The 23,621-nt window shown below is 50.7% G+C and overlaps 1 protein-coding gene across 11 annotated transcripts in view; it reads left to right on the top strand.

Moving 5' to 3' along the window:
* Positions 1 to 23,621, top strand: part of TACC2 (transforming acidic coiled-coil containing protein 2) — a 205,148-nt gene that overhangs the window by 96,625 nt on the left and 84,902 nt on the right. For 8 of the 11 annotated variants that reach the window (XM_082673176.1, XM_082673182.1, XM_082673184.1 and 5 more), the window contains 2 exons: positions 5,790 to 5,915; positions 18,238 to 18,408. In XM_082673176.1, the coding sequence (XP_082529302.1) occupies positions 5,790 to 5,915; positions 18,238 to 18,408 (297 nt within the window). The remainder of the gene's footprint in view (positions 1 to 5,789; positions 5,916 to 18,237; positions 18,409 to 23,621) is intronic. The other 3 variants (XM_082673183.1, XM_082673185.1, XM_082673186.1) reach the window with 1 other exon arrangement.

The following is a 23,621-nucleotide window of genomic DNA, read 5'->3' on the forward strand; positions in this document are numbered from 1 at the left end:
GCTACTCCCTTTGCCCAAGTTCCTGAATTATCGCCATTTTACCTCAAGTGCGGTCATCCCCTCTTTATATGTGTACGTATGGATGGAGATACACATATATATCCATTATCATCACTCTTTTTCTGAATCATTTGAGAGCAAGTTGCAAACACGAAGGTGTCCCCATCCAGACAAACACTCCAGTGATCATTTCCCCCAAGCAAGGTCCCTCTCCAGTTGGGAAATCAACAGGATATGTCACGGCATCAGCCAGTCTTCAGAACCCATTCGAATTCATCCACACCGTCCCTTTTCCTACAGATCCAGGGTCCAGCCCAAAGGCATGTGTCACACTCTGAGTATGCCCGCAGACTCTCCTTCAGTCTGGAAGAACTCCACCGTCTCTTGCTGTCTTTCATGACCTTTCAGAGTACAGCTCTTTCATTCTGGGAAGATCCCTCAACCCGTGTCACCTCATGACCAGACTCTGGCTGTCGTTTGGGGCAGGGATCCCATAGAAGTGACATAGGGTGAGGACCACCCACTGCCAGGGACGTAATCCCGGTCAGCACCTGGCCACGTCGGTGCCCACTGGGTTTCTCCACCTTTAAGTCACCATTTCCCCCTTTGTAATCTATCGGTATCTGGTGGGAAGGTACTCCAAGCCCACACCACTGCCCTTCACTTCTTTAAACCTCCATCCACCTCCCTTAGTGTCCTTCGACGGCTCCTGCCGGAATTCACCGCCACTCTGATGGTTTTTAAATGGCGGATTTTCAGCTTTCATCGCTTCTTCTGCATTTACCCGTTGACATTGTACTGTAAAGAGGAACTTTCCCTCCCCCGCATTTATGTATCTGTTGGTGTTTTTATATCTATATGGACTCGTGGATTATTACTTTACTCAATGGATTTTAATCTATTACTGTCTGTATTTTTTTTTTTTTTGATGTCCAAATAGTCCCAGATGTGACCAGTGGCAGCCTCTTTAAGTGGTTCTGATGTCCTTTTGACGTGACCCCTTTCAGCAGACATAGCTGGGAAATAGGTGTGTGTAATGTGTACACACACACCCCTCTCTATCTATAGCTAGTGTTTGTCTGATTGCAGCCCAGCCCTGAGAGTTCTTTCAAGCCTCGTCACCTTTGTATATTCTATGCAAGTCTTCCCTGACTGTGAGAACCTGCTCCCTTTATCCCTGATGAGTTTATTTTTCTGCTAATCTCCCGGTGGGTAACAGTTTCCTTAAGACACCAGTCTCCTCCTCTGTGCCAGTGTGGCCCCTGTCCCTTCTCCGGTACCCCTTCCTTCCTTGCCCTGTCCAAGGGAAGGGAAGCGAAGCCTAGTGGCTTTCCACCCAAACCATCAGGGAGAGAGGGAGGGAGAAGCATTTTTCACCGAGAAAGCCCTTTGCACATGTCTGTCTGTTGAAGCACTTGACTTGCTTCATCCCCTCACAGGCCCTTCCCAGATCACCCCAGCCTGAAAGGAGCCCATTTTTCTGCGGCAGCTTGTTTTGCTATTACCACCCTTCACAGTTTTCCTTGAGTTAGACTTTCAACTTGCCTTGCTCTCCAGCAGCCTGTCCACCCTGAAGCGTGGGATCCCCATCTTTTTAAAACTACTTTACTGAGGTGTGATTGACATATAAAAAGCTGTACATATTTAATGTATACAATTCGATGAGTTTGGGGATAAGTATACATCTGTGAAACCAGCACCACCATCAAGGCCATAAACATATCCATCACCTCCCAAAGTTTCCTCCCACCCCGTTACTATTACTGTTATTGTTATTATTAATTTGATCCTGATTTAATTTATCTTGGTGCTGGCCACAGAGCTCTTGCTGTGCACGGGTCTTATGTGTAGAACTGAAGGTGTTGGCTTTTTAGACTAGAATGTGAATATCTTCCTCTTTGAAGCAGAGCCCTCTCTGCCTCAGCCTCTGAAGGAAGGTGACTCATGGCCTTTGGAGAAGCACTTGTTGATACAAGCTTCCCTCCCTGACATTCCAGTGGAAAATCAACCCTTTGCTGGCCTGACTAAATTTATAGTGGGTTGGCCCCAGCAGCTGGTGGAAGCAGCTGGTGGTTAAAATCTCTGACAGATTTTTTTTTTCCTCTCTGAAAAATATTTCAGTCACCCTAGTCCCAGCACCACAGAATTTGGAAGCCATTTATAGCCTCTTACAGCTGGTCTGAGAAGAATTCCCCTGTGTCCCCAGAAGTTGGCTGTCCCCTATCCTTAGCCATCTGGAGCACGACCAGACCCCTGCGAAGTAAGACAGAAAGATCTTGAGGTCGATGGTACAGTGTGAATTTGACAGCTTTTTTCTTTTAACAATTTCACATAGTTCAATTTAATATATGTGTATACACACATATATGTATATGTAAAAATTACTAAAATTATGTCATATGGGAGGTTTATGAACCTCCCATATGACATAATATGGGAGGCTTATCCAGCCTATTAACTCTTGATTTACACACTATTCTAACACCCGTAGTCTGTAGTACATTAGAAGCAGAGAACTGGAAGGCATAAAGTAAAAAAGAGTCAGGTGAGTTGGAAGCAGACGTACTGGCTCACAGCCTGCGAGGGAGGGACCAGACTGAGTTTGCAGAGTCCTTGAGATTGTGCCGTCCAGGGCCTTCCCTTTTAAAGACGGAAAAGTTCAGCTCAGAGGAGTCACCTGGCTGAGATCCCAAGGTGGGGCTGGTCTAGAATCCAGCCCTCTTGACTTCGTGTACAATTGTTGTTTTAGTGCCGTAGCATACCTCCTCACTTATATCATAGTCGCTCAAGATGCTGATCATGTGTCATTGACAAAGTGCTTAGTTATGTTCAGGATTCTCTGTTCAAAAAAAATCAAGGAAGTGTCTAATATGCTTTGAAAATTAATTCCATCCCAAAAAGTTAAAATTAAAATGCCATCCTGTAGAATATGCGAGCAGATACTGGTTATCTAAAAAATTCTCCACCAGGACCTTATTTTCCCCACGGGTGCCTGTTGAGTGAGACATGGCTGGGTTTCTGTCCTGAGATGAGGCTGACAAGCCTGGGTCCTCCCTGGGGGAACGTGTGAGTGTGAAAGTGGGGGAAAGACGGCGTTGCTCTGCATGTCCCGTCTCTTGAAACTTTCACTGAACTATGAATTGAAGTTGCTCCCTGGCACTCAGAATTTTCCTTAAAAATGCTTTCTTATTTCTTTTGCTTATAAAAGCAGTATGTGTTCAGAATAGAACTAGAAAATAGAGGTAAATTCAACGAAGAAGAAAAAACACTCATAACTTTACTACTGAAAGAATTACCATTAATACCTTGGCGTTCATTCACTCTGTTGCTCGCTTCCTATGTGGGTGTTTACACATACATGCATGTGTACACATATACACACACATACGTATATATCGATACACACATGCACATAACGTCTGGATCATGTTGCCGATAGTTTTTAACCTAGTTTCAGTTAATAATGGATCCTTTACCTCTGGATACATGGAGAGCTGCTTTCTTTTTTTTACTTTTTAATTTATTTTTAAATTATTTATGTTTTTTACCTTCTTTTTTAAAATGGTTGCAAATGAGTCCATTCTGTGGACATGCTTTAACTTGATTAACTGTCCCCTAGTGTGGGACATTTTGGTTGTTTCCATTTCTTTTTGCTATTGTGGTCACAGCTATGGTCAGCATCTTTGCTCACACCCTTAATCATTTCCTTAGAATAAATTCTTGGAAGTAGAATGGCTGTGTCAAAGAAAACAAAGTCTTTTACGGCTTTCGATCTGTGTTGCCAGAACTCCTGGGCCACATTTTTCCGCTCAGGCTTTATGACTTTAGAAAGTCGATATTGCCTGTGGTTTAGGATTCTCCAAATCGTGATCCAGCAGAGACACCCAGAGTCCCTGCCGGCCCCCTCCTCCAGGCTCGCCCCCTGCTTCACTTCACGCTGTGCCCATTTCTCTCTGGCTCCTTGGGTGTGGTCATTGCAGGGCTCCAGGGTCACGTTCTGGGGGATTTGGGTTAGTGGGTGGGAACCATGGAGGAAAAAGGAAGCGTCACAAGACCCATGGGAATAAATAGAAAGGTGTGGGCACAACCGTGTGCTAGTCCGGTCATGTTTAGAACACAGTTTGGGGAAGTTCGCCCTGGGCCTCCCTGCCTGTCTTTCGTCTTGATGCCCAGGGCAGTACTTTGTGACTGAGTATTTGATAGAGGCTTTGGGCTGATTCTTCAGCTTAGGATCAAGTCCCAGTCCCTCGACCTGGCCTTGTGATCTGGTTCCCGTCCACCTGTCCCCTTCCTGGTTGTTTTGATCTGCGTTCCAGCTACAGTGGCCTTTCTGCATTCCTCCAGAATGCCAGTCTCCTTCCTGATCTGGGGCTTTCAGATGTGTGGTTCCCTGCGCTGGGGGCACTCTTCCTTCCCTTACTCTTCAACCTTTGGGACATAGCCTAGTGGGGTGGTTAAGAACATGGCTTCTGGGGTCTGGCTTGGGTTTGTATCCTCTTACCGGCTGTGCAACCTTGGACAAATTCCTCAACTTCTCTGTGCCTTAGTTTCCTCATCTGTAAAATGGGAATAATGATAGCACCGACCTCACAGGGCTGTTGTGAGGATCACCATATGGTGATATCTGTAAGTGCTGAGATCCTGGCACACAGCAAGTGTCAGCACATATTCGCTGTCACTGAGCTGGTGACTGGCCTCAGCTTACAATTGTACGAAGACATTTTTCCTGACCCCCACTCCCACTGGGACCTCCTAGTTTATGCCTTCTTAGCCATCTGTACCTTTCCTTCTTAGCAGTTACAACAGTTATTACTGGATAAATAAGCATTTTTTAAAAAATGTTTGACTGTTTCCTGAGACTGTAAGCTCCATGAGGGCAGGGACCACCTCTTTCCTGCTCACCACATAGAGTTGTTGTTCAATCAATATCTGCTCAAGGAATGAAGATAACTGTCTCATTACTGACTGCCCCAGAGCTGAGTTCATCAGAAGAAAGAACTCTTGACTCTCCCCGATAAACTGAGACATAACTGATCATGAAAGGGGTTTCCCAGCAGAGTAAGCAGGTGTGTGTGACCAGAGACAGTGTCTGGTGACCTGTGTCCCTCCAAACTTTCAAATCCAGCCTGCTCTTGGAGGTTGTCAAATGCTGACTTTCCCAGTGGATGAAGGACCAGTGTAGTTTTTAATTTCTATCTCACTGTAGATCAGAAGTTTTGAAAATATAATTAAGTGAATTACTAGAGAATGAAATAAAACTCAAGGCCAGGGTTTCTCGACCTTGGCACTACTGACCTTTGGGGCCAGATAATTCTTTGTTGTGAGCCTGTCCTGTGCACTGTAGGATGTTTAGCACCATCCCTGGCCTCTACCTACTAGATGCCAGTAGCACCCGCCCCCTCCAGCTGTGACAACCAAAAATGTCTTTAGATATTGCCACATGTCCCCAGGGGGCAAAAATCACCCCTGCTTGAGAACCACCCATCAAGACCTACAAAACACAAGCCGTGACTTACATTATTAGCGTCAACAGACAAAATGGCTCTATCGTGTTGCTCTAAAGGTTTCTAAACCCTAACCCCAGGTGTCTGTGCTGTCTCATCGTGGAGCGGTAAACAGCCCCTCCTGGACCAGCCCCCTCCGTGGGCTACACCTGGAGCAACACCGGCCCCTTCCTCTATGAAAAGGGAAACTGAGGCCCTGCTTAGGGCCCAGATAAAATGTGCTGTTGAAACATATTTAAGACATTCAGGAACATTTCTGAGCCTTGGTTTTTTTCCTTCCCTCAGTTCACCTGTAGTGGATGATGTCATCGAACCAGCTGCCCTTGAAGACCTGGAAAACCCTCTCTTAGCTGCCTTCTCCCCCCACGGTGATGTCAGCGGCTGGGTGTCCCCGGATTTGACAGCCCAGAGGTATGGTGGCGGTGGTGCCCACGGCGGATGGCGGGACCCCCGGGCCCGGCCCCTGAGGCTGCCTCCTGTCCTCCGTCCCATCTTCTGTCCCGCAGTTCCCCCCCAGACCCAACACACACACAGGTGTACTCGCTCTCCTGCACAGGGCTGGGCCTCTTCTTAGGGCCGCAGGAATTACCTGAGGGGGCACCAGAAAGACACCCCCCGCCCCTCTGCTCTATTTAAAATAGCAGTCCTCCAGGAGCGATATTGTGCTCTTTGTACGTTTCCAGGGAATGACTTAGCCGCCTCTGGCTTCCCGGGACACGCGCTGGGTCAGCCACTTGTTTTCTCTGTCTTTGAGGAGGGGAAGAGGCATCAGCACACGGGGAAGGGGACCAGGTGCCGCGCCTTGCTCAGCAGACCGGCCTGGGCGGCGGGGAGGGGCTTTATCCTGCCTCATGTTCTGCCCGTGCGCCCTCCCCCTGCCCTGCGTGCCCCGAACCCCGCACACCCATCGCTGCTCTCCATGTGCGGCGTGTACATCGGGCTTCGCCCCGGACTCAGAGGGTGCGGATTTGACCCGTGGTTTATTTAAACCAGGCTTGCTCACAGCCAGCCTCGGGACTCGGCTCATATGCCTGTACACACACACACACACACACACGCTCACACACACACACACACACACAAGCTCTCTCTCTGCACACGTCTATATATGTCTCTATATTTATATAACACACACACACAAGCTCTCTCTCTCCACACGTCTATATGTGTCTCTCTATATTTATATAACATATATACACACACACACAATTTCTCTCTCTACATACATCTATATGTGTCTCTCTGTATATTTATATAACGTATATATATACACACACACAATCTCGCTACACATGTCTATATATGTCTCTATATTTATATAACATATATATACACACACACGCAATCTCTCTCTACACACGTCTATATGTCTCTATATTTATTTAATGTGTACATACACACACACACATACACAGTCTCTCTACCCACGTCTGTATATGTGTATATTTATATAACATACACACACACACAGTCTCTTTCTCTACACATGCCTATGAGTCTCTCTATATTTATATAACACACACACACACACAAAAGCTCTCTCTCTACACACGTCTATATGTGTCTCTATTTATATAACATACACACACACACACACACACAGTCTCTTTCTCTACACACGTCTATATTTGTGTCTCTATATATTTATATAACACACACACACACACAGTCTCTTTCTCTACACACGTCTATATGTCTCTCTCTCTATTTATATAACATACACACACACACATTTTAATTGTATTTGTATTAGTAAAACAGCTGCTTTTTGCCAGATGGTGCATGGCACTGGGGAACCATAGTGAACGGGACAGACACTGGGTCCCTTCTCCCCAGGCTGAGACAGGAGCCTCCCTCTGAACTCCTGCAGCCACCCCTCTCCCCCTGTGTCACTGCCCTTCACAGATCCCTGTGAATTACCTGTCTCGAATGCCCTCGCAGGGAGGAACTGAATCCGCTGCGACCTCTGGAATCACAGTACCCAGCCTGGCCCGGGCTGGTCCTTGGGGAAGGGCAGTACACTTGAACGGGGTTAGAGGGAAGACGGGGGTGAGTCTCCTTGTCTGCCTGCTTGGGGGCCAGTGTGCGCTAACCACCCCGGAAGTTGGCCCTCTTGGGGGACAGGCGGTCCATTCTTGCCCCGTCCCCGCTGTCCTGCTGGGACAGCGTCGAGAGGCCTCTTCATAAACTGGGAGGAGCTTTGCCTGGTGGAGGAGAAGTGTGAGGGCAGGGCTGACACAGCAGGAAGCTCCAGGTCAGAAACAGATGCTCTAAGGCAGCTGCACGTTGACGTCGAATTCCGAGTGTTTCTGTTACAGGTGGGAGTCAACCATAGTGCTTACGTATGAGTTTAACTTCTTAAAAGAGGCATCCTAGCTGGGCAACAAGGCCCTCAGCACACAAGGAGCGTGCAGAAGCTTCCAGGGTGAAGTCGGGCATCCCTTTCCATCCTTGTGCTCGGCCTCCTCCCCTCCCCCATGGCCCTTCCCTGACCCCTACCGTTGTAGCAAGGCCAAGGGACTTCCAGCTGCAGCCAGAGAGGCTCAGCCTCCCTTAGGGAAAGGAGTGGGGCTGAGATCATCCTCATCCAGTGCTCGAGGGACGCCAAGGGGCCGTGGGAGCAGAGGATACAGGAGGACTTGGCTGGGTGACTCAGGAGAACTAATGTCCACTGGGGGGTTGTTACTGACGCTTCTGAAGTTAGCGCCTCAACCCGAGACTGTGTATTTTGAATGACCTGTCCCAGGCCCCACAGTAGTCCCGTGATGTCTGCTCTTTAAGCTCCCACTAGGGCACTTCCTGTGCTCCAGGTACCATGCGGGGTGTATCTCCGTAAATCCTCACAACAGCCCCAGCAGGCAGGGGGTTCTGTTACGACTGCTGTGTTACAGGTGAGCAGACAGAGGCTCAGAGACACGTGGCTAGTGAGTGGCAGAGCTGGGGTTTGAAGCAGGTCCAGCTTGGCTACCGAACCTGGTTCTGAGCTTCTCCACTGGCTGCAGGGAGCCGGATTCCCCCTTCCCCCCACGCCACGGGGTCCCGCCTACATCACTGGCCTCTCAAGTCCGAGAAAGACATGAGTAAAGAAGTTGTGTCACCTGTGACCATGACCGAGAGTGATCACAGGATGCAGGAAGGGACCGGTGGCTGAGTACTGAGTTCATCAGTGCTGAGAGCTTGGCCAGCTCTCTGGCTTTATTTTCCAGTGGAAAGACTCAGTAGATCTCAATGCCGAATGAGCAATTTTGGTGCCTTGCCAGTGTGATTGGACCTTTGTCCGGAGTTGTATTGTCCTATTTTTACTGGAAATTGGTGGGAAGGAGGTAGTTCTGGTAGGAGCAGAGATTGGTCTGGCTTTGGTTACCAACTCTGTCTACAAAATACGGTCGATCCGAGTTATTTGCAGATTCCGTGTTTGTGAGTTTGCTTCCTCGCTGAGATTTATTTGTAACCCCAAGATTGATACTCATGGCTCTTTCATGGTCATTTGTGAACACATGCAGAGCAGCAAAAAATTTCAGTCACCTGACGAGCGTGCTCCCAGCTGAAGTGGAGCAAGGCGACCTCTGGCTTCTTGCCACAGCTCTCGTATTATGAAAAGTGTCCTTTCACAGTATAGTTAGTGCCGTGCTTTTTGTGATTTTGTTGATGATTTTGCTGTTTAAAATAGTCCCCAAGCACAGTGCTGTCCAGTGTTTCAAAGTGCAAGAAGGCTGTGATGTACCTGATGTAGAAAATACTTGTTAGATAAACTTCGTTTGGGTGTGAGTTACAGTGCTGCCTACTGTAAATTCAGTGTTAAGGAATCAATTGTATATTAAATAAGATGTTTTTAAATGGAAACTCACATAAAGCAAGATTATGTTTTGATCGGTTGACAAAATTATGGGGACCAGTGGCTTGCAGGAACCTAACCCTAGATTTCCTCTAGGAGCAATGGTTTAGTGTCTGCTAATTCAGTGTCCAGGCTGACTTTATAGAACATAGTTACTGTGAATAAAGAGAATCAACTGTACTTAACCTTGCTGCTCTGTGGGAGTGACTAAGAAGGGCATTCTGGGTGTGTGCTGGTGGCTTTTTAGACCTCAGAAATGACCCTGCCTCCCCACCCCATCTGTCTTAGTCTGTTCCTGCTGCTGGGTGGCTTATACACAGCAGAAATTATTGCTCACAGCTCTGGAGGCTGGAAATCCATGATCAGGGTGCCAGCATGGTTGAGTGAAGGCCCTCTTCCTGGTTGCACACCTCTTCTTGTGCTCTTACGTGATGGAAAGGTCTGGGGAGCTCTGCAGCGTCTCTTTTATAAAGTCAGTAGTCCCATCACGAGGGCTCCAGCCTCATGATCTAATCACCTGCTAAAGGCCCCACCTCCTAATACCATCGCCTTGGGCACTGGGACTTCCACATAGGAATTTGGGGGGACACAAACATTCAGATCATAGCATCACCCAAGGATCCCCTCCTCCACTTCCTGTTCAGAGCAGGGACAGGAGAGGCAGGGGGAGAGGTGAGGAGAGACGGGGAAGGAACAAACCTGGGCAGAGGGCAGCCTGCAACATCCCCTAGCGGTTTGCTGCCCCGCAGAAGCAGGGTTGGTACCTTAAATTAAAAAATTAATTTAAATTAAAATAAAAATATGTTAAAAAATTATTAAAACAAGAAAAGTGGGGCTGGAGCATTTTCTTTAAGCCACCAGAGAGAACGCAGAGCAGGACTCTCTCCCTCCTTTCTGCCGCTACTAATTCTTTGGTACTGATCCTTCCCTTTCAACTCTTCTTTCTGAACAAGAACAAAGAGAGAAGCTACCCCCGTCCCTGCAGCAATTCTCAAATAAAATGAAAGGGATTTTGACGCTCCCCTTCTGTCCAGTTAAAGCCACTGGACGACATCAAACTTGCTCCCTCTTCGGGAAACAGCCCCTGAACCCCCTGTAAGTGGTTGAGCTTCCCTTTGGCTTTTGACATCCCCAGATGGCACAGAAAGCCGAGCCCAGACCCTCCAGAACATTCTACAAATGACTAGATTGCCCGTGGCCACTTGTACTCCCATCTGTTCAATATTTTCTATTTTTTTTATAAAGCAGCAGAATTGTTTTTCAATTGGAACCTTCCAGCTCTACTACCATTTGTTAAACAGAGTAAAATGGGGCACCCTGGTTACATCTGGGAACCTTCGGTGCTTTTCCTGTAGTCAGGAATCCAGGCTGAGGGGTCTCTTTAGACCTTGAGGTCTCCCGTGGACACAGCTGGAAAACTACTCACCTGACTCACGTCCATGGGGTCCAAACGTTAGCATGCCTCAAAATAACCCACTTCCAGCCCAGATGGCTGCCCCATCCCCAGAGTGTCTGATTCAGGAGGTCTGAGGAGGCACCCAGGGTTTTGCCTTTTTAACAAGTTCCCGGATGCCGCTGCTACTGCTGGTCTGGAGTCCACAATCGGAGAACCACTGGGTAAAGCAGCGTGTCCAGATGCTCTTCTCCTCACCTGTCTGGCTGTTAATGGCTCCTCAGGGTAGGAAACGCCTGACCCAGCAGCTGGCGGCTGAACTTTCTGACCAAAGAGCCAGGAGTAGGGGATAGCCCCTGCTCAGCGCGATCATCTCACTAGAGTTTCCAAATTCAGAATTTTCCAGAGTTGAAAGCACAGGGAATTCACACTGACTTACAGCTTCTGTTTTTCCTCTTGCTCCAAATCCTGTGGTTTCTTTTGGTTTCATCTGTTTGCACAATACGTTTTTTTTGTCTTTCTGCTATGGGTGTGCGTGGGTGGGTTCAACTGCTTCAGAAAGGTTAGCCGAACCTTGATTTAAGCAAGCGCCGTGTTAAAAACCGAGGGATAAAGTGGGGGCGCTGTTGTTTTAACTTAGAAAAAGGATCACCAGAAAGTCTTCTCTGAATAACCGAATTCCTTTGTACCATTTAAAAGGCACATGTTGAATGAAGGTACGTGCTCATGAGATAGAGTTACATAACCAGTACCTGGCAGGCTGAGCCAGTTGGGATGCGCCTATATATCTGTTCAGAACCTTTGCGTTTCCAGCGTCCAGCTGGCTACTGTTAGGTTGAAGCACAGGAATCGCCACATTGGCAATTGTCAAAATATTGACAGCTTCGTAGGGTTCAAACTAGCACAGGATTTTGTTCGTGGCTTGGTTTTTCATGGTTCTGGAGTTGCGTTATGTAGGTTATACCTTTATGTAGGTTGTACCTTATAGTAGGTAGGTTTGACTTTCTGAATAAATAGTTAAATCTTGGATATCTGAGATCAGTTTCCTTTTGTCCTCGGTATCCTCAGCTCTGCATTCTCTGTTACCAAGGACCGTCAAGGCACGCAAGGAATCTTGCACCTGGGAAGAGGATGCAAGGAACTGGGAGAGACAGTGGTGGGAATCAATGTGCTGGATGACCCAACCCAGATCAAAGCCTCGTGTAGTTTTGGGATGGTATTTATGACTTTTCCTTTAGTTAATATTTTCCTTCCTGATTAAGTTTTGCTTCTGCCAAGCTTAAAAGTCATCTCTGTCCTCTGAGCACAGACTCGCTCTGTGAAAAGGGTATGAGTGTGCTGGGAAGGAACCGACAAGCCTGTTCAGGGTTAACTGCAGAGCCAGCCTACGGCCAGACATCTGAAGGTCGGTGGCATTTATACTCTCACGTGGGCTGCTCTTCACGGGCTGGAATATCTCCCTCGCGACTAGAGATCACCTGATGCGCCTGTCTTGAGTTGCCAGCCGGTTTGCAAGCCTCTCCGGGCACTTTCTGATTCGGGCTTTGTTGCTGCATCTCGGAGGAGGGTGATGCAGGATCTCCCATCTCGGAGACTCCTCTTATCAAACCCCAGGCCTCGGTGGGACTGATTGTCCGGTGCTCCTGTCGACCGAACGTAGCTCTCCAAACCAGCAATTTCAAAGCGCTTTTCTTTCTCTGGCTTGCATCTCACTTTCAGCCTGAGCTGAGTCTTTGGCCTTAGCTCTTGCCCTATTACGTGATCGTGCGCACTTGGGGATTCAGGAAGAAAAAAATCAAGGGGGCCTGTGAGGAAGGGCTATTGTGTTAATACCTTCCAGATGGTGATGTGAAATAGGAGATAAGATGCTCTCGCCCATCTGGCCCGACAGGACGTGATATGCTCGGCTTGTATCTTGGGGGCCGTTATCACACTCCCATGACAGCCAGGGTCACTCTGGTGTTTGTCCTTAGACAGGGGCTTAATTTGGCAACTCTCTCCGATCTCTGAAATGAAACCTGCTATCAGTTCAGTGGGGGATCCGCCAAGAAGGACTCAAAAGCCCTGAACAGGGTGTCAAGAGACAACAGCTGGTGACGGCATCTCACTACAGCTGGGCTTGGAGGACTGTCGGGCTGAGTGCCAGCCCTGAAGCAGCATGCTCTGTGTTTCTCAGGTCTTGTGTGGGTGGCGACTGCATCCAAATGGTTAATGGGACCAGTTGTTGTTAGCGACGACCTTGGTGAGGTACTGAATCAGGGATGGCAAACTCTGACCCGTTAGTAGTGGTTCCTTAGGGATCTGTGTTGAGAAGGATTCAGAGGTCTTGTCCAGCTGGGCCTCGCAGGAAAGAATGCCTTGATCGACATGGCATTTCTGTCTGCTGAAAGTATGGTGAGTTTATTTGCCCTTTTTTTTTGTCAGCTCTTCCCTTAAAAAATAAAAGGCTTAAATTAAATCAACATTTCCTTCATCTTCCAAAAATACAAATACTTTACATGAATTTGAATTCAGCTTCTTTGTTATTCCATAAGAGACATTGATTAACTCCTTACATGGGAAAAGGGATTAGTGGACTTTTACAAGAAAAGGGTCTTTGCAGCCCTATTCCTGGCCCATTTTATAGGGGAGGAGATCAAGGGCAAGTGAATGTAAGTGCCTTGCGGAAGCCAACTGAGTTGGAATTCCTTGGCGGTCCAGTGGTTAGGACTCCACGCTTCCAGTGCCGGGGGCACGGGTTCGAACTCTGGTCGGGAAACTAAGATCCCACATGCCACGTGGCATGGCCAAAAAGAAAAAAAAGAAACCAACTGAGAATGCAGATGTGGACCCCATCTCAGACCTCTGCCCCGCTCTGTGCTGGGCTTGACAGCTGCCCACGGGTTCCCACTGAGGGCTGGGAGTGGCACTGGGCATTGGAAAGGGCCCGACTCCCTGAGAATAACGTCTCTAAGACAAGTCACTGCTGCTCACGGGAGACTTGAGTGGACAGGAGCTGGCAAGGGAGGCTGACCTGGTTATCTGCTCCAGCAACAAGGCCCTCTGGCAGCTCAGGGGGCCTTGGAGGGGCCCTATGGAAGCTTCCCCTCGGGGTCTGGAACGAGGGCTGACTTCATGGGCATGTGACCTGGGCAGTCGCCCAGGGCCCCGTGCTCAGAAGGGCCCCGTGCTCGGTTCAGCACGCTGCTGTCGTCACCCTCCTGAAATTCTTATATTTTAGGCACACGGGGCCTTGCGTTTCCACTTTGCTTTCATTTGCATTCCTGCAGCTTATGTTGCTGGTCCCACCTCAAGACGGTTGGACTCTGAGATTCCAAGAAGATAGGACAGTTGTCCCATTGTCGGTGGCCTGCATGTTTGGGAGGCCGGGGGCGGGAGGGAAGGAGCTGCCATGTGTTGCACACTTGTTCCGGGCCAGGCCCCGTGCTGGGGGCTGGAGAGACCACAGTGGCTGAGTCTCTAGTAGGAGAAGAGGACGTGTTAGCAGAAAACAACAGCATATGCAGAAGCCAGGCCCAGTTCAGCCTGGCAATGCAGGGTGGGCATCGTTACCCCTGCCGGGGACGGGGGGAGCTTCCTTGTTTGGGTGACACTGCAGGATGATTATGGGGTGGGCTAGGAGGGGGCCTGAGAGGTAGGCGGGGATTCAGGGTCAGGGTCTGCTTGAGCAAAGACACAGAGGCAAGAAACTGCCAGGAGCCCTTGGAGACTGGCTTGGTGGGGTCAGGGCAACAGGAGGACAAACCCGGGAGGGGACAGAACTGGGCTGCGGGAGCCCCAGCTTGCAAGGCCCGGGAGTTTCACCTGTATTTCATTAGGTGTAAGGCGTGGAAAGTGGGGGTGGTGGGCCTTCAGGCAATGAAAGGACCTGATCAGGGCTTCCCTGGTGGCGCAGTGGTTGAGAGTGCGCCTGCTGATGCAGGGGAGATGGGTGCATGCCCCAGTCCAGGAGGATCCCACATGCCACGGAGCGGCTGGGCCTGTGAGCCATGGCCGCTGAGCCTGTGCGTCCGGAGCCTGTGCTCCGCGACGGGAGAGGCCACAACAGTGAGAGGCCCGCGTACCGCAAAAAAATAATAAAAAAGAAAGGAGCTGATCAGAACTCGAGTTGGGACATCCTGGTGTCTGTGTGTGTGTTGGGGGGTGGATGTGCAGGAGCCCTGCTCAGAGAGGCTGCAGGCCTGGACCAGCAGGACAAAGGGGACAGATTCTGGAAGGACGAGGGATGTGACTCAGCCTGGAGGGGCGATGATGGGGCGAGAGAACAAGGAGAGTCAAGGACAGTCTCAACTTCTGGTCCAGGGCCTGGACAGCTGGTGGGGCCACTAGCCAAGCTGGGGAGAAATTTGGGGGAGGAGGAGGGTTAGGAGGGGACAGTGGGAGTTCTGTGGGGCCGGGAGGCATCTGTAGGTGCCCGTGTGTCAGAGCTTCGGTCGTGAGTCACTGAAGCTTTCCCTGTTGGGGCCTGACCTCCCCGCCTCTGGGGTTGGACCAAGGGCAGCCTGCAGACCAGGAGGGAGGGGCGCCATCATTCTTAAAAGAGCTGTTGAGTCATTTGTTTGGTGCCTTTAGCTGATGGGAACAGGCCAGCGCCGGAAGGGTGCGGCCCTGGTGGTCTGGGTGCCAACCAAGTGAAGGGTGGAGGGGGCAGGCATTCGGTCTCCAGGCTGAAGAGCTGAGGGGACCACAGGGTGTTCTCAGGGGTGGGGGGATGCGGTCAGCCTCGAGGCATCCTCGTCACAGTGTGACTGTCACTGTGCTTCCCCGTGGGGTTGGCCTTGTTCTGAGGCCACAGCTCCTCCCCTCTGCCAGGGTTTTCAAAGACAGAAACCTTTCCTTGCACTTTGATGGAGTTGTGTCCACGAACTGTGTCACCTATTCTGTTTGCATTAAATTAAATAAAATCTTCAGGGGGTGTGCAGAGGAAGGGGCTCGGCCAGTGTAATTTCTTTCGAAAGCAAATTTCAGACTAAAGGCTTGAGTTTGTAAGTGGCCTGTTCACTGCTTATGGATAAGAATAAATGTAGCTTTCCAGAGTGGGAAAATGGCTTCCTTAAGGAGCTTAACAGCCCCCCATAGTTTTCATTATTCGTTTGAGTCATCTCTTTACGAAAAATGTTATTTCAGCCACTGTCCATGTTGTGACAAACAGCAGTTTGAACAGCCAAGGCATCGTGCCGTCTGTTAACCCACTTCGCACTTTTGCCGGTTCTGCCCACGAGCTCATTGTAATTTTTGTTCACGTGTGGATTGCCTTGCTCTGGGCTTAGCCAGGATCATTACTCTCTGCTCTGTTTTGCTCCTAGTTTCCATGAGGCCCAGGGGAGAAGGTCATGTGGTTCCAGCTCTGTCTCTGCTCCCTGAACCCGGTTTGGTCGTAGCCATTCGGGACTCCCCCCGCCCCGTCCCCGGCTCTCTCTCTGCCTGTCCGAGTGCCCACTGTGGGTGGCCCGGCTGGATGTTGGGCTGCTGGGGTGAATCTGAGAGATAAAGCCCCTGTCCTCAGGGAGTTCGGTCTCCCTCGTGGTCTTCAAGTCCCAGGTGATGGGAGTCACCGAGGAGGAGCTGGGGGCTTCCGGGTGTGTGCTAGGGGGTCCGTTAGAAAGCGGGCATGGAGCTGGACCCCAGCTTCGACCTCTGGCTGGGTTTCAGGCTCTCGGTGCTGAGTCACGCAGTGTTAAGGATTCAGAGCCTGGGTTCCCATCCTGGCTCCCCCGCCTACTCGCTCTGTGACCTCGCCTCTCCGAGCCTCGGCTTTGATCTCTGTAAAGTGAGGGTGGTGACATCTGACTCAAAGGCTGTTGTGGCGCTTCCCGACGTCACGTATGTGAAGCATTTAACACAGGCCCGGGCTCACAGGCTCAGGCACCTAGGACAGAGCCAACCCGGACATTTGCACCAGCAGGGGCGAGCTACTGCTGTTTTCGTAGCTGCGGAATAGTGAAGGCCAAGCCAGGACGCGGGCAGCGGAGGAATTGCTGGCCCGGGGAGGAGGGGGGCTTCCAAGGCCAGGAGACAGCAGGGGCAGCCAGTGCTGTGGGAACCCGGGGAGGGGGGCCCGGCTGGTCAGAGCAGAGCAGGTGAGGGTGAGGACCGTGGGGCGAGGCGCGGGGCAGAAGCCCGGCCCTGCAAGACCTGCTGAGAGCTGCGACAGGGATTTGGGGCTAGACTGAGAGTTCTTTCGCTGTACTGGGTGTGCGGTGCCCGTGGCAGCCGTCCTCCAGGCCGGGAAGCCAGCCTCGCAGGGGACGTGGAGGAGGTGGAGATTAGCAGGACACCCTTGACACGGAAACCTGGAAACCCTAACGTCCTGCCTTCCTGCAGTGCGGGAGCTGCCAGCAGGAGCTCACGCCCACAGGGAAGCAATGAGTCCCCAGCATGAGGCTGTGAAACTCGTAACCCCAGATTCGACCTCTGGCTGGGTTTCAGGCTCTCGGTACTGAGTCACACAGTGTGGACAGCAGTGCGGACAGCCGGAGAGGCTGGGAGGGCTAACCCGCCCTGGAAGTCTGTGGACGGCATCGCTAGTCTTGCTTTTGCCAAAGGGGAAGATCAGAACCTCTTTTGAGCTCCAAGCCTGGTGCCTTTTGGCTCCAAGGGTGTGTCTGCAGGTGGCCGTCCTTCCTGCCTTCCCTCCTTTTTTTTTTTTTTGCGGTACGCTAGCCCCTCACTGTTGTGGTCTCTCCTGTTGCCGAGCACAGGCTGCAGACGCGCGAGCACAGGCTCCAGACGCGCAGGCTCGGCGGCCATGGCTCACGGGCCCAGCCGCTCCGCAGCACGCGGGATCCTCGCGGACCGGGGCACGAACCCGCGTCCCCTGCATCGGCAGGCGGACTCCAAACCACGGAGCCACCAGGGAAGCTTCCCTGCTACCTTCCCTCCTGCTGGGGGCCTCCCTGCACTCCCAGCCTTTCCCTGGATGTCCAGCAGGGGGCACTCACCCATTAAACCAGGGACAGGGCTGTGCTCTGGGAATCCTTCCCCAGGGAAGAGGGATCCCGGCAAATTCCTGGTGCAGATTCCTTGGTTACACATCAGCCTCTTCACCTTGACTTTTCTCAGCCTCAGAGTTTTGGGCCAAATCCTGGGGAGTTTGCAAAATTGTATTTTAGTTTTCAACTCCCGGAGTTTCACTGCTTATTAAAAAAGTGATGAGAAACGATCATATGAAATTCCCTTCCCCCAAACAAAACTCAAACAAGACAACTCAGAGTGCTCTGACACCCGAGCTGCCTGCAGCCTGGGTTCTGCTGCAGCCTAAGGAGTGGCGGGGGCAGGGGGAATTCACAGCCTGGCCTGGGGGCTGCTGCACTGGAAGGTGCACCCCGACTGTGTCTAAGCAGAGGCCCGGGGAACCCGGTGGGGAGCCTGGGGCAGCAGTGTGCTGGGTCTTTAAATACCCAACGCCATGTGTGTGACTGGGTTGGGAGGGGTGAGCGGGCCTGATGAATGTGCCGTAAAGGAGCCGAGTTCCGCTGGGAATAATTCTCCCTTTGTGTCCCCAGCACCCACCCAGCTGCTGCCCGTGCGGATCTCACTCCCCCGGCCTCAGAACACACATCTCTGCCTTCCGCCCCAGCTGGTGATGGACACGCATCTTTGCCTTCCACTCCAGCTGGTGATGGAGTCGAAGCTTCCATTCCCTCCTGCCAAGGTCTAGCCAAGGACTTAAGCAGGTATTGTACAAAGCTCTCCTTCCAAGCTGCTGGCCCCAGAGAGGAGGGGCCTGGTGGTCTCTGTCCCTTAGGCCCTGGGGAGCTGCATTTAGGATGGCGCCAAGAAGGCATTGACAGTTTGGACCCGTGATGCCACATGTGATTGTTTGGGCTGTAGTTGATCTGAAGTTTATCCATGCTAGCAAGCTCTCCATGTAACATGTCCTGTGTGAGTATTGGTGTATTACTTGGCGTTCTCCAGAGAAACAGAACCAGTGGGATATATATACACATATACAGGCATAATTTGTTTTATTGCACTTTGCAGATGTTGAGTTTTTTACAAATTGAAGGCTTGTGGCAACCCTGAATTGAGCAAGTCTGTTGGCTCCATTTTCCCGACATTTGCTCCCTTCGTGTCTCTGTGTCACATTTTGAGAATTCTCGCAATATTTCAGACTTTCTCATTAGTATATTTGTCATGGTGATCTGTGATCAGTGATCTTTGATGTTACTATTGCAAAAAGATTATGACTCACTGAAGGCTCAGATGATGGTTAGCATTTGTTAGCAATAAAGTATTTTTTAATTAAGGTATGTACAATGGTTTCCTTAGACATAATACGATTGCACACGATAGTCTACAGTATAGTGTAAAAGTAACTTTTATACGCATTGGGAAACCAAAAACTTCGTGTGACTCACTTTATTGTGATATTCGCTTTATTGTGGTGGTCTGGAACCATACTTGTATTACCTCGGAGGTCTGCCTGTTTAGAGAGAAATTTATTTTAAGGAATTGGCTCATGAAAATGTGGAGATCGGCAAATCCAAAAACTGCAAGGCAGGCCAACAGGCTGGAGGCCTGGGCACGAATTGATGCTGTAGCTGGAGTCCAAAGGCCGTCTGCTGGCAGAACTCCTTCTTCCTTGGGGGACCTCAGTCTTTGTCTCTTAAAGCCTTCAACTGATTGGGCGAGGCTCACCCACATTTTGGGGGGTAATCTGCTTTACTTAAAGTCTACTGATTTAAATGTTACTCTCATCTAAAAAAAATACCTTCACAGCAACATCTACACTGACCAGATATCTGAGTACAATGGCCAAGACAGCACTTAAAATTAATCATCACAGCAAGTATTCAGAACTCCTGTTTCTATGCAAACGGCTGGTTCTGATTAGAAACTATTCTGCTTAGCTATTCAGTCCTCTAAAGGGCATTTTCGGATAGTCTTTTCTTGTGGAGGGCTAAACACACCTGGGTGTGTTGAGAAGGGGAAGCCCGTGGCCTCAGAGTCCTGCTCCTGGGGAGGCACAGAGGTGCCCAAAGCTAAGCTGAAGGAGAGAGTGAGAGTACGAGGGGTGGCCAATGCATTGATGATCACCTGCCAAGCCAGTGTCCAGAAGCAACAGAGGAATCAGGGGAGAGGAGGCTCGTTGTGTGCAGATGTGGTTCTAGAACACGCAGTGATGAGGAGGTGGGGATGGAGCTCGACCTGAATCTCTCTTATCTGGACGATACTCCATGGAGCAGACGCTCTTCCTTGCCCATTATCTCTTGAGGTCTGCCTGCCTCTCTGTCGGTCCCTTGTCCCTGAGGGCTTCCCGGGGGAGGCAGCTTCTAAGCTGAGAACTGAAGGCTCAGTGGACTTAACTACACACGGGCAGGGGAGGGAACAGCATCTGCAGAAACCTTGAGGAAAGAGAAGGGAGCAAAACTGAAGAGGTCCCGTTGAGGCTGGGCAGGCAGAGAAGGGAAGGGGTAACACAGTGGTCAGGGGCCGGTGGTTGGCACACCGTGGCTCATGTTAAGGATTGGGGGCTTTATTTTTTTTTCTCGGTAGAATTTTTTTCGATTAATAGATTTCTTTTAAGAATAGTTTTAGACTTACCAAAAAAAATCGAGACAGTAGTATCAAGAGTACCCATTTACCCAAGCACACAGTTGCCCTATTATTAACCTCTCAACAGTAGCGTGGTTCATTTGATGCAATTCATGAACCAATATTGACACATTGTTATTAACTAAAGTCCACAGTTTATTCCGATTTCCTTACCTTTATCCCTAAGGTCCTTTTTCTGTCCCAGGACCCCATCCAAGATGCGACATGGCATTTAGTCTTTATGTCTCCTTAGCGCCTCTTGGCTGTGACTGTTCCTCAGACTCTCTTGTTCTTGATGACCTTGACAGTTCTGAGGAGGACTGTCAGGTACTTTGTCGAATGTCCCTTAGCTGGGATTCGTCTGATGTTTTCCTCATGACTGGAGTAGAGTTACGGGTTTGGGGAGGAAGATCACAGAGGTAAAGTGCCGTTTTCATCACATCCTATCAAGGCTACTTACCGTCAACGTGTTTTATGACTGTTCCCGTTGACCTTGATCGCTTGGCTGGGGTCGTGTTTGTCAGATTTCTCCACTGTCAGGTTTCTCTTTTGTCCCCTTTTCCATACTGTCCTCTTTGGAAGGAAGTCACTATGGGCACATCTCAGGACTGGGGAGTTGTGTCCCCTCTTTTAGGGGGAGTATCTACATAAATTTTTTGGAATTCTTCTGCATGGGAGATTTGTCTCTTCTCCTCCATTTATTAACTTATTCAGTCCTTTATTTATATCATTATGGACTCGCGGGTATCGATTTTATACTTTGAGTTATAATACAATACTACTTTATTTGGTCGCTCAGATTGTTCCAGCTTTTCGGCCTTGGGCCATTGGTTCCTAGGGCTTTATTTTAAGAAAGTCCAGAAGCCCTGAGGCAGGCAGAGATCTGAGCAGATTTGCATTTTTAAAGATGTCTCCAGCTGCTTGGCAGGGCAGGAGTGGTTTCAGGACTGATCAGGGCCCCCAGACCTTGAGGCTCCCTGTCCTGGCCCAGCGGACTGGACAGGACCAGGAACAGCTGTGGTCCCATCGCCCTAAGTACACCCTCAGCTGTGGCTTCAGGGTGTTGGCCAGCTCCAGTGTCTCTCCATGGCTGCTCTTTTCAACGGGGCTGTGGCCTGGATCCAGGGATCTAAATAAGTCCTGTCTTTTTCCCTCTGGCGGGTCCTTGGAAGTTTGCGAAGCAAGTTTCAAAAATGTGCAAATGAAAATTTCATTTCACTGAAATGGAGGTTGTTATTCGCCAGGTCTGGGCCAGAGTCTGAGGTCCCTGTTGGTCTCATGATTTGGAGATGCATCCTCCATCAGTGCCCATCTCCAGCCAGGCCTCTCTTGTTGGAGCAGTTATGCCCTCTGTGGTTTTCACCATGCCCAGGCGACTGCAGTGCCCCTGACATCTATGGCTTTGTCTTCCCCTCTTTGGGCTTGGAGGGGAGAGCAGTGGGGCAGTGAGACCTGGTGTCTTAGCAAAGAAAGCCCAGGGCACATCTTATTACAGAATCGACAGATGTTCTGTTCTTGCAAGCATGCTGGGTGACTTCCTGCAGCCTCCCCCTGCTTCTGATGGCTGCTGTGGAAATGATGACATAATCCCACGTTTCCAGTGCAAATGGCTTTTCTCCCGGAGTTTTCCCACCCTCACCCCTCCCCCATGTCCACTGGTAATCATTAGGCCACAAGCCTTGGGGAGAACAGATGTGACTTTGAGAGAGTCCGTGGGGAGGAGAGGGGGCTTCGTTTCTCTGCTTCCCAACCCTGGCCGAAGCAAAGGGGGTGTCCTGGGAGGGACACTGTCCACCAAGGTGGCAGAGCTCCGACAGGCTTTCCTCGTTCCTGCAGCCCTGCCGGTCTGTGGCGTTTGTGCTCAGCAGACACCCTGACCTACTAAAGCTGTTTGGAGAGCATTATGTGGCGATTAACTGAGCTTTAAGAGGCTGGAGCCAGACAGGGAATCTGAAGATAAAGAATTTCCAGGAATGCAAGTCGAAAGCCCTCACTCTTGCAAAGGCAGCCACAGCTGACCAGGGGTTTTGGACCTCGGGGGGCTTATGGCAAAGAGCCTGCTGTGTTGGCACGTGGGGCAGGCAGACGTGAACCTCAGCAAACATCAGAGCTGACCTCCCACTCTGCCTGCTGGGGATGGCGGTCCCTAAGGAATCGGTAACTTGGAAACCTGGCCAGCGGCTGCCTGGACGACCCAGAAGGAATGAGACGGGGGAAGCAGCTGAACTTCTTGCAAGGAGGAGCTGGTTCCGTGCTGGTGCAGGAAGGCCAGGGGACAACAGCCCTGAGACACACCACCCTGAATGCAGCCTGGGGTCTGGGGAGAGGCAGGTGGCCTGGGCTCACCACGGTTTCTGGTGGGATGTTCGGCCCACCGTGGGCAGCCCTCAAATGCTCCTGTCTCTCTGTCAGCACCCCTCCCAGACTTGAGAGCTTTTCCTGGCGGGAGAGGGAATGAGGAGACCTTCTCCCTGGCCTCTAGGGTGGTACGCTTCTCCTGCCAGCTCAGGGGAGTGAACCCCTCAAGAAATACCGCACATCCTCGCGCACAGAGCCAGGCCGTTTGCCCACTCACAGCTCAGTGGTTAATTTCGTGGGTGGGGTCAGGACCATCCTTGGGGTTGCTGATGCTGAGACCCTCTGGTGATGAGATGCTGCACTGAGCAGACTGGGGTCTCATCTGGCCTCGTTCATCCGTTTATGTGAACACGTTTCATTTTGCTCCCTCTCCTGCCTGTCAGACCCACCTCTTGCAGGGCAGCCCTGGGCGTGGATGTGTTGCTGAGCATCACCATCCTGGCGGGACGAGCAGAGGCAGTCTGACCTGGGCCTCCGGCTCTCGGCCAGTCTCATGAACAGGCACCAGTGTCTGGGGGCTGCTGAGCTTCCCAGTGTTTGCAGGCAGGCGTGTCTGGAAGCTCCACCTGGCTGGCTTCAGCCCCAGGAGCACAGCGAGGAAGCCCGTCACTCTGTTCTCCAAACACAGTTCAGTAAATGGTGGCCTCCTCAGTCTGGGCGGAGCCAGCACGGAGCAGGCGGGACCCATGATCCCAGCTCTCAAATTCTTTTTTTTAATTTTAATTTATTTATTATTTTTTATTTTTGGCTGCGTTGGGTCTTCATTGCTGCGCGCGAGCTTTCTCTATTTGCGGTGAGCGGGGGCTACTCTTCGTTGTGGTGCGCGGGCTTCTCATTGTGGTAGCTTCTCTTGTTGCAGGGCATGGGCTCCAGGCGCGCGGGCATCAGTAGTTGTGGCTCACGGGCTCCAGAGCAGAGGCTCAGGGGCTCAGTAGTTGTGGCGCACAGGCTTAGTTGCTCTGCGACATGTGGGACCTTCCCAGACCAGGGCTCG

Source organism: Grampus griseus (assembly GCF_964374135.1).
Source record: "Grampus griseus genome assembly, chromosome: 16".
Classification (NCBI taxonomy): domain Eukaryota; kingdom Metazoa; phylum Chordata; class Mammalia; order Artiodactyla; family Delphinidae; genus Grampus; species Grampus griseus.